The sequence below is a fragment of the Malaclemys terrapin genome, chromosome 17 (assembly GCF_027887155.1).
Source record: "Malaclemys terrapin pileata isolate rMalTer1 chromosome 17, rMalTer1.hap1, whole genome shotgun sequence".
Classification (NCBI taxonomy): domain Eukaryota; kingdom Metazoa; phylum Chordata; order Testudines; family Emydidae; genus Malaclemys; species Malaclemys terrapin.
This window is the reverse complement of record NC_071521.1, coordinates 1,879,237-1,900,219: the sequence shown is the minus strand read 5'-3', so window position 1 is coordinate 1,900,219 and position 20,983 is coordinate 1,879,237. Positions and strand designations below refer to the sequence as shown.

The 20,983-nt window shown below is 42.8% G+C and overlaps 1 protein-coding gene across 5 annotated transcripts in view; it reads left to right on the top strand.

The window, feature by feature from the left end:
* Window positions 1–20,482, top strand: part of PBX3 (PBX homeobox 3) — a 155,517-nt gene extending 135,035 nt beyond the window's left edge. For 4 of the 5 annotated variants that reach the window (XM_054007425.1, XM_054007422.1, XM_054007421.1 and 1 more), the window contains exons 5-9: window positions 139–274; window positions 13,038–13,203; window positions 15,054–15,166; window positions 15,945–16,034; window positions 18,959–20,482. In XM_054007425.1, coding sequence (XP_053863400.1) covers window positions 139–274; window positions 13,038–13,203; window positions 15,054–15,166; window positions 15,945–16,034; window positions 18,959–19,051 — 598 coding nt within the window. In that variant the 3' untranslated portion in view covers window positions 19,052–20,482. The remainder of the gene's footprint in view (window positions 1–138; window positions 275–13,037; window positions 13,204–15,053; window positions 15,167–15,944; window positions 16,035–18,958) is intronic. The other variant, XM_054007424.1, reaches the window with a different exon arrangement.
* Window positions 20,483–20,983: the final 501 nt, after the last annotated feature.

Below are 20,983 nucleotides of genomic sequence, written 5' to 3'. Positions count from 1 at the left end.
GTTCTCAGCTGAGTGAAAAGTGTGTTGCATACAGACTGGTATGTATTTAGGAAGTAAAGGAGGTTTAATCCTGAACAGAGCCTCCTGTAGACTTCTGTTAACACCTGTACCAGCAATGGATTTCTTTCCTCATTTCAGACGGAAAAGGCGTAACTTCAGTAAACAAGCCACAGAAATCTTGAACGAGTATTTTTACTCCCACCTCAGTAATCCCTACCCCAGTGAAGAAGCCAAAGAGGAGCTGGCAAAGAAATGCAGCATCACAGTATCACAGGTAAGACAAGGCTCATGTCGTCAGCATTGCCATCACCTGCCAGTGCCATCCCTTGCCTGGCAGGGCTGAGCCCTCTTAAGATTTGAGAATACGACACGAAGTAGACATGTCTACCCCAGTGATCACTCATGGTTTTGACCAGACACACCTTCCGTAGAGTGCGGCTCCTTTCCTTGGAAAGCAAACATGTTTCACAGACCTGTGGAGGGTAAGGGGTAACATTTGCATAGGTGCAGGGAGTAGCGAGTGCAGAGCATGCCTGGCTCTGATCAGTGTCTGCTGGCTCTAATGTATAGGTCTATCCAGATGGATACTGTTGCTTTGCTGAGTCCCGGCTATGGGAATGAGGGAATTCAGTGGGAAAAGGCTCTCTATCCATGCAGTGCCTGGCTCCTCTGCGTATCTGCCCACCCACACGCCAGTCTGTGCCTTTTCTCTCTTGTCTCAGCTACAGTGGAAGATGCATTCCAATGTCCTTTGAAAGCTCTCCAGGCAATCCAGTAGCCCTTGCCCAATACCCTCTTTTGTGAACATAAAAGTTAATGTCCCTGAAACATACATGTAAAAAGGTGGCAGATAGATGGGAAATGTGATTGTAAGCTCTTTGGGGCAGGAGTCATGAGTTTCTTTTGGGCCTATGAAGAGCCTGGCTTACTTTAGGGTGCAATAAAATGAATAAATACAATTAATACATGTAACCAGCTATTCAGCAGTACATCCTATACAATCTGTGCATGCCGATCAGATCCTTAGATAGTTCATCTCTCATTGTCAGCTATCCATTCCTTAAAACTTAATGTTAATTCAGTGAAAGGCCAGTTTATTGACAAATATATAATTATCTTTATGGATCAGCTTTTCTCTGATTTGTTGAAGCCTTTTAAGAAGGCTCTTCTCTAGCCCAATCAGAATCCAACTTTTCAATCACAGTACAGTGACAATTATTGCTGCATTGCAGCAAAGTGTATTAGGCAAAGTGATTCCCTCCGTTCAGTCAGTTGGTCTGTCAGCAACGTCATGCAATAAAATAGGGGACCAGAAACAGTGTCTCCTGCCCCAGAAACAAATATCTCTGCTGTGCCAGGATTCTGCTTCCTAGACAAGCCAGACTGTATCTAACCGCTCGAGACTGTTCTCCTGCAATGACTTTCCAATCATGGACACACTTACACAGAGCTTTCATTTACTCTTTACTGCACCAGCCATTTTAAAAAGAAAAGTAATACTTTGTTTTTATGGCATGTACATTTGGTAGAGCACCAGAATCCTCTCAGCAAGGCTGGCCCCTGTATTTTGGGAAAAGTTGGGACTTGGCTCTCAGGAAAGTAAGTGGAAACAATAGTTTCTAAATTTTACAGCAAGTCTGTCTCTTACTACTGAAGGCTGAGATGCCAACTCCCTCTAGTTCCAATCAGCTTTGCTTATCAATATTTCAAGTCATTATAAATTTAAAGGAGCAATGCCTGAGGTTAATGTGTTAAGTATTAATGATTGCAGGCTCCGGAATTGGCATTATTAGCGACATAACCTCTGGATCAACCTTTAGCTTTATAATTAAGACACGATTTGAGATTTAGTTTACAGGTCTCCAGTGAAACTGTGGCATTTTCAGATGCTTTATGGTAGATTTAAGTAGGAACCTAGTCTAAAAAAACCACCCAACTCTATAATGTGTAGTAATTCTTAGTTGACATTGGATACACCAGAAGAAATCCAAGACTCAGAAAACCACATTACTAGCCTTTGTCTTTGTCCCCATTTTGCTCTGAAAACTTTCTAAATTAAGGAAAACTTTACCTTGCCGGCGTCTGTAGAAAGACTCTTCAGGTTCTCATTTCCCCGTCCTTGTTCTCTGACCCTCTACTGCTGCCGAGAGCCCTGCATGCTTCTAAACCAGCGAGGTTCTGCTGTGTGATGGCAAGGACATGCCTGGGGTGTGTTTCCTCTGTGTGCGACCCCCAACACCAAACCCATTCACTCAGGCATAGCACAGGACTGGGATTTGCCCTTTGGTTATTTCCTGGCATCAAAATACTGAATGGCTAATGGCTGATCTTAGTATCGCTCTGCAGATCTCCACTGGAGCCTGTTGCCTTGGCTCCACTGGACAAACTAAATGCCGCAGGGCACGTGGAGCTTGCACTCCACTTGGTTTGGAGTCTGAAAGTTTGCTACTAGTCTCAGGCCTTCTGGCTCCGAAGGCAGCGTAGGCTAGTGCCATTGATAGAAACTAATTAGACTTTGTGATTAAGAGTCAGTTTTAAAAATCTATTAACATAAGCAGAAGCCAGCGAAATGGGTAGTCAGAAGAGCACTGGCTATTGATTATCAAGTTTCAGAGACTATTTCTGCTAACCATCAGGGTTTCTTCAGCTCCGCTGGCAGAATAGAAATAGTGACAGACATTGGGGTGCAGAGCGAGGCAGATTTGTTAAAGAGCTAGGATGTGTCCATGCAAGGCTGGAGAACTGCGTATGGCGGAGGAGGAGTTAATGTGCCCAGAACAAGGGAAGTGGGTTTGAGAAGACTGGACACCCCTGTGGCGGATGAAGGGCTAGGTCTAGGGAATGAGGAGCTTGGGAAGCCATTCACTGACAGGTTCTGTGTTAATAGATTTGATTGCTTTGCTTTTTCTTGTTTTTAATTGGAAAAGGGCTTTTGATAAGATTTAACAGAATCCAGTGCAAACTAAAATATAAAAACGGATACGTAGCCCCCCAAATGCGGTGGCAATGGGAGCCTAGAACCTGAAGCTAGGTCTGTCTACTGGATGTTTTATACTAGCAGGCATCAGTTGCTCCTCTAACCCATTAGGAAGCCTGGCAGGATTTGAGCATAGCTTGTGCCTTGGCCCATTTGGCGTCTTCTGTAACGCTGTTTTAATAGACCTGAGTTTTGAGAAGTCCATGGGAGCTTTGCCTTCGCCTTCAGTAGTTTCAGTATCGGGGCCCCGGTCAGCAGTTAGAGCCTGCTGAGTTTAGCATAAATGGGGAGGAAATGCTCCCAACAGTGGAAGTTTTTCATTTGAAAACTTGCAATACTGGGATTGGTGTGTGTGTGTGTGTGTGTGTGTGTCTAACGTTCCTGAGCTCTTTGCAGATCTAATGCCCGGGTAAAAAGGAAGATGTGGTGGCTGTTGTATCCTTAGATTTTCAGAGGCATTTGGTAGGATTGCATATGAAAGATCATTCACTCGGGGCCTGATCCAAAGCTCACTGAAGTCAATTGAAGGTCCCCTAGTGACTACAGCAGGTTTTGGTTTGGGAGCTAGAGCAGCAAGGAAAGGGTTAACACTGGGATTAGAAGTACATTAAAATGGTTCATAATATGTTGTGTAAATGGTAGTTTTTCTAACTGGAGGAATGTTCGTGATACACTAGATCGGGTACTATGGGGCCTCTCTTCTGTGAAGTTATGGGTGGGTCAGATAAGAATATCAGATGCAAGAGATCAAAGGCTTACGATGGAACAAAAACAGATGTGCAGAAGGTGTCATTAAAAAGCACAGACGTCACTATTGTAGCTACGCTTCCGGTTCCGTAGAATCAACAGGATCTTTCCACGTGGGGTCCTGCAATGGCGGCTCCCAGCAGGGCAGGACGGCGGGTGGGAATGGAGACCTGTAGAAATAGTAAAAAAAACGAGGCACCTTGTGGCACCTTAGAGATTAACACATTTATTTAGGCATAAGCTGTCGTGGGCAAGAACCCACTTCATCAGATGCATGAAGTGAAAAATACAGGAGCAGGTATAAATACAAGAAAGGATGGGGGTTGCTTTACCAAGTGTGAGGTCAGTCTAAATCAATTAACAGCAGAATACCAAGGGAGGAAAAATAACTTTTGAAGTTGTAAGAGAGTGGCCCATTACAGACAGTTGACAAGAAGGTCTGAGTAACAGTAGGGAGAAATTAGTATTGGGGAAATTAAGTTTAGGTTTTCTAATGATCCAACCACTCCGTCTTTATTCAGGCCTAATCTGATGGTATCCAGTTTGCAAATTAATTCCAGTTCTGCATCTTCACATTCGAGTCTGTTTTTGAAGGTTTTTTGTTGAAGAATTGCCACTTTTAGGTCTGTTATTGAGTGACAGAGAGATTGAAGTGTTCTCCTACTGGTTTTTGAATGTTATGATTCCTGATGTCAGGTTTGTGTCCATTTATTCAGACTAACACGACTACCAATGAAACCTATAGAAATAGTGTCTCTGTGTTTCAGTGATAGCGGTTATGCTCCCAATAAAGAGTTAATCAGCTTCTGGGAGTGGGATTTTTTTGTAGGGGATGATTTAGCTCAGATGTGGAAAACTGAGTTTAATGAGGAAATGTAAAACCAGTGGCCTGCAGAGAATAAACCCAAATAGAGAGAACGCAACTCCAGGGACCCATCATTCGGGATAGTGAACAGACAGGGACTGTAGAATGGGTGAGAGACCATCCCTGAAGCCGTCTGCACAGGGTGTGGCTTTAGTAACAGTGGCCAATGAGATCCTGGTCTGCATCGGCAGAGGAAATGACTATGATTGGGAGCACAAGATCTGGCTGGACCTCACCTGAGTGAGCCCTCCACTTGGGGGAATATTTCTGTTGGCAGCAGGGCCACCCAGAGGATTCAGGGGGCCTGGAGCAAAGCAATTTCGGGAGCCCCTTCCATAAAAAAAAGTTGCCATACTATAGAATACTATATTCTCGTGGGGGCCTGGGGCAAATTGCCCCACTTGCCCCCCCTCTGGGCAGCCCTGGTTGGCAGATATTATTGCCATAAGCAGGGTGCAGCATAGGGCCACAGACGGGGCGGCAGGTTTAATCAGTGTTGAAAGTCTGCCCAGGTTGGGTTTATTTTCACTGGGATACGAAAAGGGACCCTGAAGTAGAGAGGGAGACACTGCTCTCGTGGAAGGCAGCAAAAGCCAGAGGATGCATCCAGAAATCCAGGGTAAATTTGGCAATCCATTTAGCAAACTGGAAGGAGTAGCACACCCACGGGGTAAGTAATGGCATCAAAGGAAGTGACTGAATGGGTCTGAGAGGTCTCCTGACCATTTTACGGGAAGAGGGGAGTTGAAATAACTGGAGATTGGGTTGAGATAAACATAAAGATCACAGGCCTGTGGGGACCAGAGGTCTTCCCTTGACCAGGAATCTGTGTCCCCTTAAATGAAAAGCAAATGCCACATTGCAGGAAGAGTCCCTTGTTTTTTTCCAGCAGCTGAGAGAGGAACTATTTTCAAGTAATGGGAGAGTGAATCTCATGAGAGTCAGAAGTTTGGTTTGGATGCTAATCCAGACTTCTTGAGTCTGCAGACAAGCTGGAAATGTCACAGGGCTTTTGCTGCAAACCTTCTGAGCACCCCTGAGTCTGGTCATTAGAGGGGTACCAAGAGACCAGTGCACCAGTGCTCCCACTCCCAGTACTGCCTGTGCCCAGGAAGTGCAAGGGGGGGGTGGAATGAAGAATACATGTTAGAAATCCGCTTTGATTTTACCCAGCTGGGTTCAGCCACTGCTTGTAACCTCGCCCACTGCCAGTCCCTGTAACTCTTCCTTGGGAATGCCGTAGGCGGGTTCCAGGGTCCAGGAGAGGAAGGAACATTTTCTCACTTAAACATTTAATTCAGAGTTCGACGCTGCCCCTTTCAGCAAGTAGCTTCCCAGACTACACTGCTCGCTGTAAATCATGTGGCTGGTGGAGCTTCCCTGAGCTGCAAACAGGGCCGGCTGCAGGCACCAGCTCAGCAAGCAGGTGCTCGGGGCGGCCAAGGGGAAGGGGCGGCAGGTCGGGCTCTTCGGCGGCGGGTCCCTCGGTCCCTCTCGGAGGGAAGGACCTGCCGCCGAATTGCCACCGAAGAAGAAAGCGGCGCGGTAGAGCTGCCGCTGATCGCGATCGCAGCTTTTTTTTTTTCTTCTTCTTCTGCCACTTGGGGCGGCAAAAACCCTGGAGCCAGCCCTGGCTGCAAAAACAGTGGATTAGGCTCCCAGATACATTTAGGTGCAGATGGGAGATAAATGGTTTCAGGTTTGATATCAGTGTATAAAATAATATGTAGAACAAGTTTTTCAAGAAATACATAAATACAAAAATGAAATTGTATTAGGTGTTAGTGTTCATAGTTCAAGAGTGTGGGAAAGGTAATTTAGAAAAAAGTGTCCTTAGCAGAGAATCTCGTCAGCTGTAATTTAGAACTATCTGATCAGCATATGTTCGGGGGAGATAAACGATCATCTGTTCTTTACCTACGCTGGCTGCAAAGCTGATGTTCTATACTGTTCAGATGAGCCTCTTTCAGGTGTCATGAACACCAATCAGTCTATCAGACACACTGTAGAAAGGGCATAGTCGTTGGTGAAAGCAGGTCAGTGGATTATGGCAGTAAAATTTTTACTGCTTCAAACAAAAGAAAAATATGCTTGACAAGAATGTATATTTAAAATAAAAACTGAATCAATGTAAACACAAAGGAATCGAAAGCCAGCTTTTGCATTCTGCTTAAACAGATTTTTATTTTATTTTATCTTTTGCAAACACATTATAATTAAGAGCCAGGGATTTATGGGCTCCTATCCCTGCCTTCAAATTGGATGCAAATAAATGTAAATAAAAAAGGTGAATATGAAAAAAGTGTTTCTAGAGGTAGAAATATGAAACTATTAACCATGCAACATGCACCATAAATACTCCACATGTAATTTCAAAATTTCATAATCCGTTACATTTAATTAGGCACAGTACATGAAGTGTGCACTGCCAATAAGCACGTGGAAACACAATGGAAAATATTTTGTGCTTTGTGGTGCATAAATGTTCAGTTTACTAATTTCAGTAATGACACTTCACTGTCAGCTGCGTCTTTCACAGAACAAACGCTGACCTGTCCTGTGGAAATAGCATGTGCAGGGAAGCAAGGCAGGCCCACGCCGTACCAAACCCTGCAGTTATGCATCTTGATGATTTAAGTAATAATTTATTGTCTTTTTTATTTAACATTGTAATTAACATGATAAATAAGTGCAACAGTATTGTTTGAAATGTAATATACAATTAAGCCCAATTAATTAATTGGCCTTCCGTGATCAGGAGGAGAAAGATGTTCATTGTTTTTTTTTTATGTGAAGAGAGAGTTTGTTTTAATGAAAAATGTGCTGCTAAGTAGCTTATGTTTGAGACAACTTGCAACAGTTTGGGAAACTGCAAAGTCTGGAGAGCCAGGAGGTGCTAGGTTTCCCAACCTGCTGCATCACTAGCCACCTGGACACCCCAGCCTGAGAACATTTGTTTTTTGTTTGTACCACTTCTCTGCTGGCCCTCAGCCAGGTGCTCGAGCGCTCACCATTTGAGAAGCGCATCCTCTGCTTCGGAGCTTGGTGTTTCTTCATGATTACTTCATTCTCTAATAATATCATCTAGCCCTGCATCTGCAGATTTCAGAGGAGTCCGGCGCCATTATCCCCATTTTTGAGATGGTGAAACTGAGCCACGGAGAGGGGAAATGACCTGCCCACAGTCACGCAGCAGGCCGGTGGCACAGGCAAAACTAGAATGCAGGTCTCCTGGATTCCAATCTGGTGCGCAATCTGGCCGGCCACACAATTTTACCAGGCATGGAGAGGAGGGCAGGTCTACAGCCCTCCTCCCCACATTGTCCCCTGTGGAGGGGGAACAGAGGACGGTGTTGACCAGCCTGTAATCAGTGGTGGCTTTCTATGGGCTAGCCCTGCTTCTGCAACTCTCCTGATCTCTACCCTGTACCATTAAATACTGCCTGTACCTGGGCCTGTCCCAGGGCTCATCCTGCCAAGACTTGAGCTGGTAACCGAAGCCGTCATGCTGCTGTGTAACAGTTACTGCCGCTCGTTGCAGGGGTGAGACATAGAGCTTCGAATGGTATAGATCCCTGATAACCTTCACGGGGAGCTCATTGCATGGAGCCACTGTTCCTGTGCGAGCCCACTGCTCTGAGGTGGTCATTAAAAGAAGGTGAAGAGAGTAATTCTGGCGACCAGGAACGTCTTAGCAGTGTCATAAACGAAGTCTAAAATATACCCCCTTCCAGAAGAGCACAGAGGGTTGCAATATGGAAACTCCTGATTTCAGACTAAGCTGTGGAGTACTTCATGCACCTACCTGCTCAGCCGAATGGTTCTCTCATCTTAAACTGAAATGTTTACTGATCTCCCCACATCACGAGCACCTCCAGCACTGGGTGCCCACCTGTATGGACAGACACCCCCACGTGGCACTGGAGTATCCGCTGTTCTGAGTGCAGGGAGATAAGGAAGCCATTTGTGTTACGTGGAGCAGCGAATGGGAATTTTTAATGGTCTCACTGGATAGGAAAACCTTTATTCACTCATTGGAAACAATTTCATACATGTCATGGGATTCTCCTCCCTGGGTCAGTGATTCCCGGATACCACAGCACAGATCCAAAGTGCTCAAACTTTCCTCTGTTCCTAATATCCACTGACATGTTTGTCCATGAGTCACTGTCAGGCCTTTCAAGCAAACTTTGAATGAATGTTTCCTGTAGCAGGTGCCTGCTGCTTTGAAAGTGCCTCCCCCTCCTCCAAATAGGCTGAGACAGGGAGCATGAGACTGCAGTCAGGGCCTTATTAAGGCATAGCCACTCTGTGTCCACGAGTAGGGCCCCAGCTCCTGGAGTCAAGTGATTATGTCAGAATCTCAGATGTCATGTAACGAAATGAAGTGAGGCTCTAGCCGTCACATTTGTAAAGCTTGAAAACACAAACCAAGCGTAACTGATGCAGACGCCTGCCTGAGTCTGAAGACTGCCTGAAACTATAGCTCTGCGAGGTGTGAACTGCTGCATGGGTGTTAACTCCCAAATCCCCTGTTCTGAAAGAGGCCTCCCGCCACCCCCTGACCACCCGGTGCCAGTGAGAGCCTGGTGTGGGGCTACCCAGGTGGAGTCACAGCAGCTCCCACGCTGGGGTGTGCTGCCAGAACTGACTAGGCAGCGTGCTGTGGACAACTGATGCTGCCATTGGGGGCTCTCTCGGTCAGTGCTGGAGTTCTGCTTCCAGGGATCACCCGCCGGATCTCTGCTGCTCCTACTACCAGCCTCCAAGGGTTCAGCTGCAGGTCAGGGTTTTCCAACCTCTCCTAAATCCAGACCCTGCTCCAGTGGGAGCTGGAAAACAGCCCAGGTGTGCTAGGAAAAGCTGCAGCCAGGAGGGACCCGGCACAGGGGTGCAGCCTATGTGCCACATGTGCTTTCCCATGGGGTGGGAGGCAGATAGTCACTGAGCTGGAGGGAGAAGAGTCAAACCCTGATTCCGGCGGGAGCTGCAGGTGCTCAAGTCCCGAGTGAGCCCTGGGAATAACACAGCTGACCCAGACAAACACGAGCACCAGGAAGCCAGCCGAAAGCCTGGCTAAGAGAGAGCCCTGGCCTGTACGGCCCTCCGAGCCTGTGCGCATCCGCCACCACCAAGGGCCTGCCTGGAAACAATGAAATCACAGCAGCTGGAGGCAAGTGGGAGCAGGGCCCAATTATCGCCATGCTCAGAGCTGACGTGCCTACTCGTATTCACTTGCTCACCCCCCTGGACCCTCCCTTGTTCTGTCCACATGTCAGTTTGTCCATGTGTGGCCAAGACCTTGGTTTATTAGCGTCTCTAGACTGCAAGCACCTGACTCCACTACAGCTCAACTGCAAATCTATTTGATGAAGGATTTTCTAAAACAATCCGTGGGTGGGCTTGGCGAGATATATACATGAATTCTGATTTTAGTGTCAGAAACAGACTTTTCTGGAGGTGACCGGTGAAACCCTAACCCAAGTGTTGAGCGCAGATTTTAATTTGAGAAATAGTTTAACATTTTTTTAGATATTCATTTAGATGTGGTATGCAGGTTAAACATAACGTATGATCACTGCTCCTTTCATTGCTTCCAATTAAACCTTGCTTGTTAGTTTAACCTCTAGGTAATCCCATCAAACAATTGATGTCAAGGAAACACTGCCCACAGTGGCTTTGGATGAGTGGCCATTAATTTTAATTGCCTTGATATTAAAGATTAAGAAGTATTGGGACTAGCAGAATGGAAACGATCTGATGTCAAGCAAATCCACTCGCTGAGGCTTCCCCAGGCTGCTGGTGATATTAAAATTTTACTGTGAGAATTAAATAAACCTTTATTAGTGATGGCTGTTGTTTGATTGGTCCAGAGGTGGGCATAAACAGAGGGTTCTTACACATCCTCGGACAATATCGTTGATGTACAGAGATTCCTCAATTATGAAACCGTTAATAAAGCTGTAATCTGATTGTCTACAATAATTATTTGCTGGGTTTCATTAATGTATTATTGCTTCCCTGACTGACAAGGTAATATTAAGTGCAATATATAGAATACAATGGAGTATTGTCCAGGGAAAAGAAAGTATAAGGCACACTTTCCTTATTACATTTAAAGCTGGAGGCTTTTCATTAATTATCTTAAATTCCCGCTGTATGGTATATAATTTTGGCATTTTTAAAATCTCCTCCCTATAACCAGGTTGCCTTATCAAGCTATACGATACAGCTGTGTTCTGCTTGTTCCATGTGTTGTCCTTTTAAATGGAATAGCATTTGAGAGCTATAGTCACTTGTATCCATATCCTACAGCGTGGAAGGCAGAAGTACAATTCCTGGTGATTTCTGTTTCTTTTTATGAAAGGGAAGGAGCTGTGCAGGGTTCCTGTGTCTGTACAGAAGGGTGCTATTTCCTTTGTGTCAAGGGATGTTCCACATGGTTATTTAAAAACAAACAAACAAAACCAAGCGCAGCATCAGCTGATGGTCATGACTCCATATCTGGTATCATGGAAACAGGAGTTAGAAGTTTAAGGCACCGCTCCAAGATCCATTGATGTCAGTTAAAAGACTCACGTTGATTTCAGTGGGTGTTGGACTCTGTTGGACCGTGGGCCCCTAGCAAGTGAATGGAAATAAAAAACAGACCTGACTGCAGTCCGTATGATTCATGGAAAGGCAGGCAGGAGAAGGCATGCATCTAGGGACACAGCAGAGACCACCAAACCAGCCTTTGTGACCCACGAGGCCCTGTGTTTGTCACGTAACTCCATCCCCGTCCTTACAGGGTTTGCTCTGAAAAGACCTTCTTCTAAAACAGACTCAGCCTTGGCCAAAAATGGAAAATTGGTAGATTTCTGTTTATCGGTAACTGTTGTTTTCTGAAAGTCATCGTTAATAGGACAAAAATTCTTGTTCCCTACCCAGGGAATATCTTCCTTTACGAGAGTGCTGATGACTGTGAATTCAGCTGGTTGGATTTTGAGTATCTTTCTGTTGTGCATAGGCCTCCAAATAGCAGTCAGACTTGCAGTCACTACTGATGGGGCTTAGATGTGGACAAAGACCAGGAGTGAAATTTCTACTTGTTATTGCTAGTCTGGCTTTCCCTCCAAGGGAAGGGCGGGAGTTTGGGCTTGTGCTTAAGGTAGCAGACTAGGTTTCAAGAGACCCTAATTCAATTCCCTGCTGGCCACAGACTGCCAGAGTGACCTGGGGGGAAAATTTCTCTGTGCCTCATTCCCATCTGTACAATGGGGGCAATAGTAATAAATACTCGCACCCTTTGCCTGTCTTGTCTGTTTGGAGCATAAGCTCTTGGGGCAGGGGCTGTCTCTAAGTGCAGGACAATGGGGCCCTGATTTTGTTCCAGACCTCTAGGCACTAGTGTCATAAAGTAATGATCATCTGAGAAATTTAGTTTTTGAATATGTTTTAAAATCATCAGACAGTGATAACTGTTGTTTATCTGTGACTATGAAGTTGCACTAATCCTTTCATAACTAAACAAAGGACATGCAGCGAGCCCGATGAGTACAAGGGGGTGAAGTCCAGAAGTTGAATGTTCTAAGTGAACATGGCAGTGTTCACGTCAGCTACTGCCATACAATCTTGTAAACTGCAGATTTCCATTGTTAGAGACCCGTTTCCTTTTAGAATTACATTGCAGGGTGTCGGCATGAATACAGTGCAAATAGCTTTGTTCATGGAACAAGGCATTTTCTTGATGGCACCGCATATGTAATGAACTGTGATTATTAATTAAGAACTTTATTCTAAAGGCTGAAATTAGAAATGTTTGTATGATTTCTCAATGGCTTTGTTTAAGCTGCTCCAGCCATGACCTTTGCATGGGTTAATAGTTAGAGCCTTATCAGCCATCTTGGCATCCATGCAGTATCTTCAAAGGGAGATGACAAAGCAACTTTTCATCCATTATTGATTTATATTGTTCCTTTCATTTTCAGCAGACCAAACACGACTCCAACTGTAGGGCTGCCAAGGTTGTTCCAGCCCAAAAATAAAGAACAATTGCATTCGTTTCCAGCTCTCTCTGTCTTTCACTTAATCAAATGTTACCTTTACCTCCCTTCAGTGGTTCTAGTGTTCATTTGCTTGACAAATGCCTTGTTGTTAACAGTAGGCAAAACCATGCTAACTGCACAGCAAACTCCAAGATGCACGTTGTCATAAGAGTAACCCCTTGTGTATTAGTTTTGCCAAGAGACAAACTGAACCATGTCATGCTCATATCTATAATAATACTCAACTGATCCTTGATTATTGCTTAGTTAGTCTGAGTACCTAGCGGATATTCGATTGAAGGCTGGGGATTGTGTATTTTTGATGGACCCAAACTTGACATTTGGAAGCGATCACACCTCTTCCTGCTGAACGCTATTAGAGGCTTGACTATTTTTCCCTTTTTCTCCTCCCAACCAATAGGTATCCAACTGGTTTGGCAATAAGAGAATCAGGTACAAGAAGAATATAGGGAAGTTTCAGGAAGAAGCCAATCTTTATGCTGCAAAAACAGCTGTGACTGCAGCACATGCCGTGGCAGCAGCTGTCCAGAATAACCAGACAAACTCCCCCACCACACCAAACTCTGGTACGTACCAGGAGCCTTTTCATTCACCCAGCCCAGTAAATGAAAACATCCTGAAAAGCCAAGTGGGAAGGATTTGCAGTGAATTTGGTTTGGTTCAGAATGTCCAGACTTAGCCGTGGCATCATGTAAGAGTGTAGAGTGGGATTTCTAAGAAATGTCGGGTGTTGGTTTAACCACCCCATTAACGTCAATGGTAGAATGCCAGTTGACTTCAGTGGGAATGGAGTCAGGCTAATGCTGAGCACTTTTGAGAAGTCACGGCCAGTGTCAGCTTCTTGGCAGTTTCCTTGTCCCGTAGCTGTTTCCGCAGTGTTTTCTCCCCCAGTTAAAGAAGAAGTCAGGCAGAGCTCCATGGCTGTTCAACACAGTGTTGAAGGCTTGAAATGTTGAGTGACGAATGAAATGGTGTAGAGGGGAATATTTACATTCTGCTGTACACTAATTGGACTTTAAATGCTGGGCTGCTTGAAATGAATTAATAGTGTATATAAAACATATATCTGAGGTAGACGTTTGGTTTAGGGTTCCATTGTCACCTGTTCATTTACAGTCTTTTAGAAATTTCTTACTAATGTGTTGTCTGCATATTGTAGAGCAGTTGTTCTCAACCTCTCCAGACGACTGTACCCCTTTCAGGGCTCTGATTTGTCTTGCATACCCCCCAAGTTTCACCTCACTTAAAAACTACTTGCTTACAAAATCAGACATTAAAATACAATAGTGTCCCAGCCACACTGTTACTGAAAAATTGCTGACTTTCTCATTTTTACCATATAATAATAAAATAAATAAATTAGACTATAACTTTTGTACTTACATTTCAGTGTATAGTACATAGGGCAGAACAAACAAGTCAGTGTCTGTATGAAATTGTAGTTTGTTCTGACTTCACTAGTGCTTTTTATGTAGCCTGTTGTAAAACTAGGCAAATCTCTAGATGAGTTGATGTACCCCCTGCAAGACCTCTGCGTGCCCCCAGGGGTATGCGTAGCCCTAGTTGAGAACTATGGTTGTAGAGATAAGCACTGAGCTAGGAGCCCATAAGGGGAAGGAGTTCTGTTGGGACCAGACAGCAAAGGTCTCCACCAAAGTAGTGATGTCTCTGATTCTTATTTACAGCTAAAGTTTTGCTGTAAGTTAACTGTAGAGAATGTTTTAAAAATGTACTATGGAAATATTCTCTGTGGAAAGAAAGTAAGTGCGGGGGGGGGGGGGGGGGGGAGATTTTCTTACTTTGATAGCAAAAAATCAACTTAATAGGCAATTACCAGCCATTTTCTTCCCAAGGAGACATTAAACACACACTCAGAATAAGTTTTTTTCTCAGAGAATTTAGCAGTAGCACCTAATGGTAAAGAATTCCACCAGAGAAAAGCACTCTGTTTTAAATACATCCTACTGTACAGTGAGTTGCTCTTCCACATGGAGAGCTAGACTTCGGGTTGTGCTGCTTTTCTGTACCTCCTAGGGCAATCGTCTACCATGACAGTTAATGTGAGGGAACGGAGTGGTAGCAATGGTGTTTAAAAAGGAGCTCATGGGCACAGAGTGTCAGAAGAGGCCTTGATCTTGCTGCTTGATTCGGTTTGTGCCTAGGAATCTCCATCCAAAGTGCTTCTCACAGGTGCAATGGCTGCCAACCAGTACTGTATCCTTAGCCATGTGGCTCACAGTCTAGCTCTGTGTCACTGGTAATTTGCCTTTGTTTTAGGTCATGAAACTTATTCTCTGTTATGCACTACCTTTCCTCCTTGTTTCCTTTTCTTCTTCATCTTCCCCTGCCTTGAGGGCTTTGGGGTTATATATTTGTAGCTCTCTGTTATTCAGCTACTTAACTCTTTCCTTTCCAGGTTCTTCTGGTTCTTTTAACCTCCCAAATTCTGGGGACATGTTCATGAACATGCAGAGTCTGAATGGGGATTCTTACCAGGGGTCCCAAGTCGGAGCCAATGTGCAATCACAGGTAGGAGAAATGCCCCAAACTAGGGCCTTTCTAGCAGGGTAGGGTTTGGGCTAAAAATTCCACCTTACTCTGGCTCTAGTAAATGTTCTGTGCCTCACTGCAGAATTGAGGCTGCATATTCCTAAATGTGGCCTATTATTATCCTAGCATTGAATATAACAAATAAAGGAAAGAGTGATTTTTTTCTGATTGAAACTTTAAGCTTTGTGAATGCATTCGGCTCTGGCTTGAGCTCATGGAGTGGGACTGGGTGCATCTGACTTTCATAGATCTGTAAATTCTATCAATTTGCCTTTTTTTTTAAACACGTATTTGTTTCATTTTTGGGATAAAGGCCTTTTTAAAAAAAAAAATGTCAGAACATATCTAACTGAGCTATTAAAGAATGTTTCATTCTCAAGTGCGGTTCCAATCCATTCAGACAGAGCTAACTCCATATTTTATTCACAGTATATATGTCTATACATATACTTACATACGTGCAGACACATACATATGTATAGATATATACACCAGTTTGCTGCAGGCACTTAAGATGGACTTACCGGATGCATTGCTATGAGAAGGTTGTTGTTTGGCTGGTGTGAGAAACAAAGATGTATGGGTTTTAACATGCAAGGATTTGTTGAAATTCTGCCAGTCATTCTTGATGGATAAATTTGTCTTTCGTAGAAGATGCTAAACCCTTTTGGCGCACATCATTCAAAATGTTGCCTATTGTAAGTGATGATGTTTTAATGGATGTGGAATGATGAATTTTGTTTCCTCTTACTTAAAGGTGGATACCCTGCGTCATGTTATCAATCAGACGGGAGGGTACAGTGATGCCTTGGGAGGAGGTGCACTGTATAGTCCACACAATTTAAATGTGAGTACCCTTGGGAACAGTAGTTTGGAGAGCCATAGGCACGGTGTCAGGTAAATGCAGTCATTAATACACGCATTAATTACTCTTGCAATAGCTTTTTTATACTGCGTATTTGAGGTGGGGTGGGGGCAAACAGCCCTTTGTATAGCTACTTGTCTTAGTGAGGTGAGAGAAGATTCTGAGGAGCATAGACAGTTTGCAATTTTGTATTTTGTAGATGAGATACAAGTTAAAAGTAGTGAGCAGATGATGGTAAATCTAGAGACTATGGACCTGATCCTGGGAGGTGCTGAGTGCCCTAAACGCCCACTGAAATCCGTGGGAACTGAGGGTGCTCAGCACCTCTCTAGATTGGACCCTGTGATTGGCACACTGTGCCTATAAAAAAAGGCAGATACCTCCTACCCCACCCAGACAGATGCATGGATAAAGACAACTCAAGAGGAACCTCCCCATCTCAGTGGAGACTCCACTGGAAATCATTTCATCTTTGCATTTCCAACATGCTTCATTCACCCTGGCTTCATTGTTATTTATTTGTTTAGATTTTTTAAATGAAATTTAAAAAAACGATCTTAAGAGGAGGCTGGCATTTTCCGTCGCCCTCAAAGACGTTAAAATACCAGGGAGCTAATTCGATTGGAAGACAGCTTCTCTCCCCGTCCCATACTCACCACCTCACTTAACACTACCCATTGTTGGGAATAACTGTAGATTAGCCTATGGGCTGGTGAGCAATATCAGAGAGCCTGCAGAAAAGAATAGAGTTTGAGGAAATGGAGAAACAAAATGTGAAATACTGCAGCTAGGGTGAGAATTGGAGATTTCCCCCTTTTTTAGGGTTTCCGCTTGCTGTAAGAGTAAATATTAATGATTTAAAATGTGATTGAAGACATTCAATTGTAAAGGGAAAAAAGTACCATTAAATACTCAAATCTTTTACATTTGAAATGTCAAATTTTTCTTTTTGGGTTTATAAATAACTCATAATAACCCACAACAAACCATATAAAAAGCCTTTTAGTTGCATTTCTCCTTTTTCATTTAAGTGTTTTGAAATGCTTCAGAGAATTTGCGATATCCTTATCAACATGATAAAATATGAAACTGTGATTGCCTGCAGCATTTTACAGACATGAATTCCATCTTCGCTGATGAGGCCTGATAAGGCGCTGTTGTATAATACAGTGCATAATCTCAAACCACCAGAGTAAGGATTAATTTATTTGAAAAAAAGAATGCTTGCTGACAACCTCTTCTCCAGCTGCCAAGCTGAGTAAAAATATTGTACATTTGTTGTTTATAAATTTGGATAAAAGAGGAATGATGTTTACTTCAGATGGAATATCTTTAGACTCGTATCTGCACAAGAGTTTTTCTTTCTCTAAGTAGATTTTCGTATCTTTAAAAAAATAAATAAATAAGGCAGCTATGGTACCTCTGCATTCAGAACAACATTTTGCACATTCAGAATCCATAGCTGAGCTGTTGAAGTATTTTAAATCATGTGTTAGGGTTTGAGCTCAAATATGATTGCAAGTTAGTATTTCCATATTTTTTACGAAAACACCCCAACCCTTGAGTTTGTCATTATGAGAGGTTTTCTCTTTGTTGTTGTTCATTGGCATAGGGGATAATTCTTTATTGTTCTCTCTCTCCTCGTTTGAACCATAAAACATTTTCTTTTTTTGTGGATGATGGAAGAGCTTTATATGTAAAATCCAGCACTACGCTGAATGGTAGGGAATTCTCAAGGACTGGTTATTAGAAACGGAGTGAAAAACCTGCAGATTTCACATTACCTGGGCTGGCAAAGAGAGCACTAGGTGAAATTCATCAACCTCGACTGCGTTTTTGTGTGTCAACATTTCAGAGCGTATATTATTGACCGGCTAAAGGCATAGGTTCTAGCTAAGTGACTAGCGAGTGCTGGCTGATTGTTTTGGTAATGAACCACGTCATCAATAAATTAGCATACGCTAACCTTTCCTTCGTTGATGGCACTTTGTTTGGGGAAGAATTCCTGCAAAGGCTACTCTGCGCCGCAAGCACTGAGAGGCTGCACGCCTCACTCTTGCTGTGCCAAGCCGGCCTGCCCCGTCACTTCCACTCAGCGTTCCCCAGCTCACGAGGCCTGCGCCTCCCTCTTCTTGACTGACATAAAAATATGTAGCGACAAGCTGTCTGCCACAGCAGAAATTTGATCAGACATTGATTTCAGCAATTGCCTCTATAGGCCAAGACATAAGGCAAATTTGTTTCTGAGTACTGTTATTGCTGATGCAGGTCTAATGCGCTGAGGGCCAGGGGCATGTGGAGACATGGAGCAACATCCGAAAAAGGGACTGCGTTTATAGATAATTGGAAAACGGATCTGGAGAGAGTGTTTCCCCCTCCTGTTCGTATATTTTTACTCTGGGAGATCATATTTGGAAGGAAATTCAGGCCTGAATTTACCCCCGTAGAATTTGGGTAGTAAACGGCTCTGACATGCATGAAAAGGAATTTGGAACGTTTGGAACTGAAATGACGATCAAACGTCCATTTCCTGGGCAGCTATAGTTTTTTCAGGCCCAAAATGGGGGAGAAGCTTTAGTTTCAACTATCAGGGAAATCTCCTCTGATGTCTTCCATTAAAGCATGAATGATTTTTACAGAAATCCTAACGTTGTCCTTACCACATCACCTCGATAAAAGGCTCCTAATTCCTAACTTGCTCTTTGCTTAAAATATCTCCTTTCCTCTACAGGGTGCGTTGTTTAATATCTCTTGTTGTGTGCCTTTCTGTTTCTCTGCTTTCCCAAATCCTGCAGCCAAAGGGAGTTTAAGAAACAGGCCATCAGCTTCGCCAGGCTATTATTGTCTATGGTGTGATGTAATTAATATGCATAATTGTATCAATTGAATTGTTTTTCCCTTTTCAGGCTAATGGAGGCTGGCAGGACGCAACTACTCCATCTTCTGTGACTTCCCCTACAGAAGGGCCGGGAAGTGTGCACTCTGATACCTCTAACTAATCTCCTAGCAACACTTTTTCCCTGAGCTGAGATGCCTTGATTAGCGCATTCAGAGTAACAGGAGAAAAAGAAAGGAATTTTTTTTGTAGCCAACCACCTACAGCTTTACTGTAAAACCTTGTCTTATTAGAAAACTTGGTAAATCTGTTTTTTAAAGGTATCATAATCATTTGTATTTATACTTAAAACACACAATGTTAAAAAGCACTTTATCCAATTAGGCCAAGATTTAGCATTGTTTATAGCCCTGTAACTATTTTATCATAATTTATTATCAGCTGTTTTAACAATGATGGTCTAACAGTTGCCAATTACTTGGCCTTAAGGGTAAAAGTCTATGCTTAACCTCAAAAGGAAGGGCCGACACAAAGACACACCCACCTAAATTTAACTTCTTGCATATTTCCATGGAAAGTCTAAATGAATTACAAACTTTGATTGTGTTTAATCTTTTCATATCTCTTATAGAGTTGGAATAAAAAGAGCTGTTCAGTTATTTCAGTTAACAATGGTTGTGTTTAAGAATCCTTATTCGTCACATTTTTGTTGTGATCTATTGTTTTATAAATTAGATTGGAAACTGGGAGCACCAGCATCTACTCTCTGTATTTCAATAATGGACATACATTGTTCTAAGAGATGAAGATACTTGCTGCTTATTTTTGTGGAAGCCAAGATCTGGGGTTTTACAGTATGAGCTAGGTGCTGCACACGGATTTGCCAAGACTTGCTACGTCCTCTTGGTAACAACAACAAAAACAAGGAAGGCACCATTGTATGGAGTGTTGTATATAGTGTAGCAAAAGAGTATTTATACATCTCACCAATCAAAACACAGCTTTATTACCTCATGCGAACTCATACAAACCAATAGAATTTCAACATGTTCTGTAGCTTAGAGTGCTCACTTACTACCTCTGAACAATACTCACGCTGTAGTTTGTCTCTTTCTTATCTTTTTGCATCTTGTAATTAACCCTTTGTTTCCCCTCATGAAATGTAATGTACATTGTAATCTTTTAAAAAAAAAATCAGGGTTGCATTTGCAACTTTTAAAAAGCTAAAGTGGAAACATTGGGTCTTAGGTTTAACACAAAACAGTAAAACTGTTGTAAATACTGAGAAACATTTTGAATGTTCTTCATCTTGTTACTAATCCACGCAAAAAACAACAACTAATTGTAATGCATACAGATTTCAGTATTCAGTACTGTATATTTCGCCCTGTATAACAGGGGGCCCTTTCTTTCTCTCTTTTGTATTGTATGCGATTCTGAAACTGATTGAGTCATGAAAATAATTTGTGGCAGTGATTCTAATGTATTAAAACGTTTCGTGTTACTTTCTAACTGGATTACACCCTGGATTGAAAAGTCTTCCTCGTGGTAGTTATATGTAGTTTCAAACATGAATAAACTTTTTGCTTTCATGATCAAATGTTGATGTAATTTCTTCCTGCTCAGTTTGAGTCAGCCAGCAAAGATAAAGTCAGAGATGTACGAAGGAGTGTTCATAAAACAGGAGTTCAGCATTTCTTAAATACAAAGAGCTAGTGGTGCACTCTTGCCTGAAAGACAGTTGAAATTCTAGGTAGAGTACATCCTGATAGATAGCCACATCTTTGTAGTCCAAGATTTCATAACCAGAGACTTACCATTTCATCTCTAGGCTTTATTCCTACGCTGCTCTGTTCTGGAACAGGCAGTTCACGTCGAGGATCATGAAAGGGGAAATCTTTTAGACTAACTTTAAAAAGCAACATCTTATTTACTCTCAATGATGGTCTTTATTTAGCATTAATTTTTAAAATATAACCTCTGCTAACAACTGCAATTTGATTATAAAAATATTTTTCTTTATAATAAAGACTTAAAATGAGCAGGTTTTTTTAATATATATATATAGTCTTTCCAAAAAAAATTGTTAATAAAG